Source organism: Garra rufa, unplaced genomic scaffold, assembly GCF_049309525.1.
Source record: "Garra rufa unplaced genomic scaffold, GarRuf1.0 hap1_unplaced_009, whole genome shotgun sequence".
NCBI lineage: Eukaryota > Metazoa > Chordata > Actinopteri > Cypriniformes > Cyprinidae > Garra > Garra rufa.
In genome coordinates this window covers 236,555-243,124 of record NW_027394284.1, presented here as the reverse complement: position 1 = coordinate 243,124, position 6,570 = coordinate 236,555, and the positions used below count along the sequence as shown (strand labels likewise).

Below are 6,570 nucleotides of genomic sequence, written 5' to 3'. Positions count from 1 at the left end.
GTTATGTGATTTACAATCAGCAGTATCTTTTAGGCATAAATGGTTAATAAACTTGCATAAATTCAATATATACATTGGTAATTTTGATATATATTGTTAACATATATGGTCTTATCATATAATACAATATACAATTTTAATATATATTGTAAACATATATGGTCATAACATGCAATACCATATAAAAGTTGACCATATATATACTTTCAATATATGTTTATATACAAATTGTACTATGGGAAATTCATATATGTTATAAACATATATCTACATATATCCAGAAGATGTATATATGTGATAATAATATATTGCCCTATATTTAACATATATGAGAGTAGCACTTCTGATATAGGGACATATATGTCATATATTACATTTCGGTATGGGTTATTAGTAAATGTGTCTTTTTAAAGATTGGGTTGGTGGGCAAACTAATAATGCAAATTAATAACGGCTTTGGTCACAAACTGAGACATGAGTAATGTGTTACCAGCAGAAGGATGAGTAGAGGGATCAGGTTGACGGCTTTGTGAAGTGGTGTGAGGTAAATTACTTGGGGTAAAAGAAATGGTGATAGATTTCAGCAGGAATCCCTTTGGAATTAATCAAGTTCATCTAATTTAATTTAATATAAATAGCCAACATACAGTATTCAAATTATATAATTAAAAATAAATAATTAATATAATTTACAGAGCATCTGTATTTTTTTTGTATTGTATTTACAGAGCATTAATGACTAGTATAAAAGAACTGTAAAAAAATATACTAAACTAAAATTCTAAAACGCTTTGGGTTTCGTATGAAACCCTAGTTCCTTGAGGGAACGAGACGCTGCGTCGGAACGCTTTAGGAACGGCCACTGTGTTTCCTATGCTCTGAATATGTGTCTAATCCGTCCAATAGAACATCACGGACGGGGTGACGTCAGGAACCAGGAAGCTATAAAGCACGTGCGGTGGATGCAGCTGGCAGCTTCTGCCACCAGGAGCGCTGCAGGGATGCCAGAATTGTGGTAGGCGACGCAGCATCTCGTTCCCTTGAGGAACTAGGGTTTCATACGAAACCCGAGGCGTTCCCTTTCGGGAAAGTCGAGCTGTGTCGGAACGCTTTGGGAACGATATATCCACGCCGCCAGAATTCCAAAACCCTGCTCTGTGTTTGAAGCAGGTAGAGAAAGGGCAGGATGCCCAAAATGGCTGCCGCAAGGCAAGAAACGGGGCGAAAGTAGCCCAAGACTGTCACTGCTGGTCAGGCAGGAACGAGCGGCCTTAGCCTGCTCGCATGAAGGGCGAAAGTAGCCTGAGGTAAGAGAGGGGGCCACCTGGATAAAGGGCAAAAGTAGCCCAAGAGTAGAGACTGCCAATCAGGCAGGAACGAGCGGCCTCAGCCAGCTCGTAAAAAGGGCGAAAGTAGCCCGTGGTAAGAGAGGGGGGCCTCAGCCCACCTGCATAAAGGGCGAAAGTAGCCCATGAGTAGAGACTGCTGGTCAGGCAGAGAAAAGGGGCACTCGGCCCACTAGTAATAGGGCAAAAACGCCCAGTGATAATGTAGCCATGAGGCAGAAGAGAGGGGAGCACATGCGCCCACGGGTAAAGGAGGGCAAGCAACGCCTGGGGTTAGAGTGTCCTGCTGGTAGTAGGAGCATCAGAGAGGAGGGCCTGGGAGCCTGGGGTATAGGGGAGGTCTAGCTCGTAGAACCTCACAAAAGTAAGCGGCGTGGACCATCCCGCAGGGTTACAAATATCCTGCATGGAGACACCAGCCAGGAAAGCTTTTGAAGCCGCAACTTTGCGGGTCGAGTGAGCCTTGGCTTCCAATGGAGAGGGGAGACCAGAGTACTCATAGGAGACAGAAATCAGACAGGGTTAGCCAGAGATGTCTCTCTGCGACCACCATGGCTGCCATAGACCGCCCAATGGCTCGGGCGGTCTCCTTGGTGGCACGCAGAGCGAGGTCGGCAGTGCGACGCAGCTCGCTGACGTCAACCGCTGCCCCGTCCTCGCCCTCATCGAGCTCTTTCAGCAAGTCGGCCTGATAAGCTTGCAACACCGCCATAGTGTGCAAGCAAGCTCCAGCCTGACCTGCTGCCGAGTACCCTTTCCCCAGCAAAGATGTAGTTCTGAGCGGTTTGCTGGGGAGTGCCAAGGCCCTTAGGGACGATGCCGAATAAGCGAGAGATAGCTAGACAGCGTCTGCTCAACCTGTGGCATCGGCCCATAACCGTGTTCACGTGCCCCAACCACGTTACAATAGGTGGAAGCAGAGGGGGAGTGAACGCGGGTGGAGAATGGCTTTGCCCACGATCTTGAAACCTCAGCGTGGAGATCGGGGAAAAATGGCAGGCCTCGGCGTGGAGGTTGAGATTTGGGGCGCAGAAACCTTTCATCTAATTTTGTTTTAACTTTCTGCTCCCCAGCCACAACGTCCGACCAATCAATGTTTAATTTGGCAACGGCACGAGTGACAACCTCCACTAACTCCTCGTACTCAACAGGCTGGGAGGGCGTGGGACCAGCCTCCTCGATCATCTCTGTGTCTTCCTACTCAGAGGAAGATAGATGGAGTGACGAGTGCTCCTCCTGATGGGAAGAAACCGCAGTGCGGGCTTCCACACCAGAGAGGGACAGGGATCTGCCAGAGGAGGATGGGGCTCGCCCGTCTCCACGCTCGATAGCAGATCCATCTGCGATCCCCACGAATGCAGGCGCCGTTCTGCCTCAACAGAAGCGGGGCCTGATCCGTGGGGAACGCTAGTGAGGGCTCCTTCCTCGAAAAGAGCCCTCCGGGGGTGAAGTGGCGGAGAGGAAGCCGCAAGCAGTGCACACAGTCAGGCTCCTCAAAGGCTGACTGGGAATGCCTCGCTCCCAAGCAACCAACACAAAGCGTGTGTGTGTCCTCCGCAGTGATATATCTTTTGCAAGGAGGCACACACTGTCTGAATTGCTTGCGATCGCCCATTTTATTTTCTCTATCTAACTCAGTAAACTGGCTCTGAAAAACAGCACTGAGGGACAAACACATACACAGAGCACGACTGAAAGACAGAAGTTGCCAGCTGCATCCACCGCACGTGCTTTATAGCTTCCTGGTTCCTGACGTCACCCCATCCGTTTTTTCCACTATTTACAGTGTATCTGCAGAATTTTTAAATATCAATTTAAGGCAATTTATGACCCTTTTTAAGAGCTGCAGCAATAACAGGCATGAAATGAAAATGCCAACGACACGTTTCTGATGACAGTCGGGTCCCTTCAGATACATTCATATAAAGACATCCGTGCCGCGTTTTGACTTTGAAAAGTGCAGTGTGCTTTTTTATTCAATGACATCATTGCTTTTGAAGTTTAATCCAGCCCTTTCGCGATTCTCGTATTTCCATCCCTAACTCTTAAACTTATAATTAAGCCTTTTCTTATACTATTTAATATACTTTTTATGGCCTTAAATTTGAAACAACTAAATTGAGAAGTTTTTAAGGACCCACAGGAGCCCTCTACTTTAAGATAGTCCGGTGAAACATTTTGGTAGCCCGACTGGAAAACACAATAGCCCCGGCGATTTTGCGATCCCCAAATTCTATTTTTAAACATAATTCATATTTGTCCTTTTCAAGCCATCGAGGACTGATGCAACAACCTGACGGCATGTTTTATCTACCGCTCTGTTTCATTGGAGGGCGCGCATCAAGAAAGAACGGCGGATCACACTACAGCCTCACGTGCACACTCCAGCGGAGCTGTTTTTTTTCTTTTACATTATAAGCATAACAAAAAATAAGTATTTAGTATGAAAGCGAATTAATATGAAATTAATGAAATTATTAATATGAATATGATACAACTGCATATTCAAGCACTTTCAAGCACTTCATACAAAATTCAAGCATTTTTCAAACTTTGAAAACACTACATTTATATTTAAGCATTTTCAAAGAATTCAAGCACCCGTACGAACCCTGAACTCTGCACCCCTTGCAGATCCGAGAGTTCATACATCTTACTACTTCTTTCTCTCTGCTCTCTATCTTTTACTCTGATACTTGTATGCACCTAGACAGTCTTATATTTCTATTAGACTTACTTCTCTCTTGACTAGCTCTGATTTGACTTACATCTTTAATTCAACTTTGACTTGTTACTGCCCACAAAGAGGGATGCACCAAATGTTTAGCAACCAAAATTATTTGGCCAAAAATAGAAATTTAGTTTTTAATCTATTTTTTTTTTGCTATCATAGTGTGGTTATTCTGGGTCTCTCTCTCTCTCTTTCTCTCTCTCTCTCTCTCTCTCTCTCTCTCTCTCTCTCTCTCTCTCTCTCTCTCTCTCACACAGACTGGCTGCTCGAGCCTCATCTGTTATGGTCAATACATTATTCATTATCTATTGTCATTTACAACGAATGTAATAAAATCATTCACAGTCATACTTGCCGAAATTGCTCAACTGCACTACACAATTTCTTTCTGATTTACGAAATGTACATTCTCTGCTCTAGTTTCACTCGTCCATGTCCCAGTCTGCCGCTGTCTAAACATCGATTATGAAACTGGTTCCACATATGTATCACACTAATGTACATATTTTGCTACAGCAAGTCAAAAAGTTATTAATAATTATGAAGGCACTATAAAGTATGCCTATAGAAATAAATGATGCTATTTTGATGCCATTTAATGACTTTTAATGCTTTTTAACGCCCCGCAGGACCCTGGTTTAAGATTCAGGACTCTTTAATAACCTCAGTCTTGCTAAGGCAGTGTTTTGTCAGGTTTGTGTGATGTTTATGGTAATGTACCTGTAAAAGCACAGTGGTCCCTGCTGTAAAATGAGTGTCCTCATAAACCAGGCTGGACCCTAAAAATCCCAGTCACATCATTCACCATTACTGTCTGATCAATATAGTCACACAGCATCGTCTTTTAGTTTCACTCTCTGAAAATCCTGCATCAAACTGTGTCTTTTTTAAATTAAATGTGTGGTAAAATTAAGCAAACAAACGTCCAGATTCTTACAGACGCAGTCAGAAACTTTATTAAAGATAAAGCAGCTCATTTTAGCGGCTTGCCTTCAATATAAGCTGCTTTTAGGCTCATGAGAACGTTTTGAGTTCATATTTTAAAAGCACAGTGAACTCTTATGTCAAAAGGTCGAGAAAATTATATTTCTCATTTCATGACCCCTTTATACCAACCGTTATTACAGTCCTTCTAAAGCACAAAATTTGTGTGTGTGTGTGTGTGTGTGAGAGAGAGAGAGAGAGAGAGAGAGAGTACATACATTTGTGTAGACCTGCTGTAATTCTGGATTCTCCTCCATGATCCACACTATAAAACACACACAGAGTCATATTACTATATATTCAGTTATGATCTTGGCTTTCAATGATTACAAAAACAACATAATCAAGAGAAAACAACATGTTAAACAATGATTTAAACATATTAGCGATATTCTGGATCTTAGCAACATGCTAAACATGTTAGAAAAGCTTAGCATCAGGGTTACAAAAACACTTTTATTGTGGCCAGCCTGAAACTGTGAAAGACAAATAAGCTGAAATGTTTTTCACAGAACTGTGCCAAAGCAGTGCGTTACAATGGTGAGGGAAAAGCTGATCTATGTATTGCGTGTTATCACAACCATACAGTCTAAAAAACCAAAAACATACAGCTCATGATCACAACAAACGATTGTTGGTCGTCTACATTGTCATCTGAGGAGATTATGAAGATTAAACAACCCTGCTGAAAAAAACAGCTAAAACCAGCCTAGGCTGGTTGGCTGGTTGTAGCTGGAAGTAGCTGACCTCGCAGCCTGGCCATGCTGGTCAGGCTGGTTCCCTTCCGGGAACTCCCGCTGCGTCATCAACGCCTCTCTCTGAACGTAGTCTACCAACCAATGAAAATGACGGGAGTGACGTCAACGATGTGGTGACGTAAGCGACCAGGAAGTATAAAGCACGTGCGTTTCCAGCCGGCTTCAGCTTTTGTCATTCAGCGAAGCATGTGCACAATTTGCAGAATGTGCACAACCGCTCCCCCGATCTCCCCAGTATGAGGAGCTTCTGGAAGTAGTAACACGGGCAGTTGAAAAACTGAACATAGACTGGCCCGAACAAACATCTCATGAGCCGCAGCGAAGCAAAGTAGATGAACGCTTCCTGCTGACAAAGTCACACTTCCAGAGAAGGAATCTTCCGTTTTTCCCTGACCTCCACACTGAGATATCGAGGTCATGGGAAAAACCTTTCTCATCCTGTCTCTTCACCCCCTCTTCTGAACATTATGGAGATATAATGGGGGCAGAAGCGTAGGGGTATAAGATGATGCCACAGGTTGAACGGACGCTTGCGGGCTATCTGTCCCTGGATCGGCATCATCTTTGAAGGCTCCTTCCTAAGCAGTAAAAAGCAACATCTTTGGTGGGCAAGGGGTACACGGCAGTAGGTCAGGCCGGAGCATGCTTGCACACTATGTCTATTCTGCAAGCGTATCAGGCTGACCTACTGAAGGATTTAGACGAAGGTCGGGAGGTAAACGTTACTGAGATGCGCCGCACAGCAGATCTT

The 6,570-nt window shown here is 43.9% G+C and overlaps 1 protein-coding gene across 1 annotated transcript in view; it reads right to left on the bottom strand.

The window, feature by feature from the left end:
- Nucleotides 1-2,547: 2,547 nt before the first annotated feature.
- The window catches only part of LOC141314565 (serine/threonine-protein kinase 16-like), a 9,613-nt gene continuing 5,590 nt past the window's right edge, over nucleotides 2,548-6,570 (bottom strand). The window contains exon 8 of the mRNA XM_073832657.1: nucleotides 2,548-3,007. Within this exon, the coding sequence (XP_073688758.1) occupies nucleotides 2,548-3,007 (460 nt within the window). The remainder of the gene's footprint in view (nucleotides 3,008-6,570) is intronic.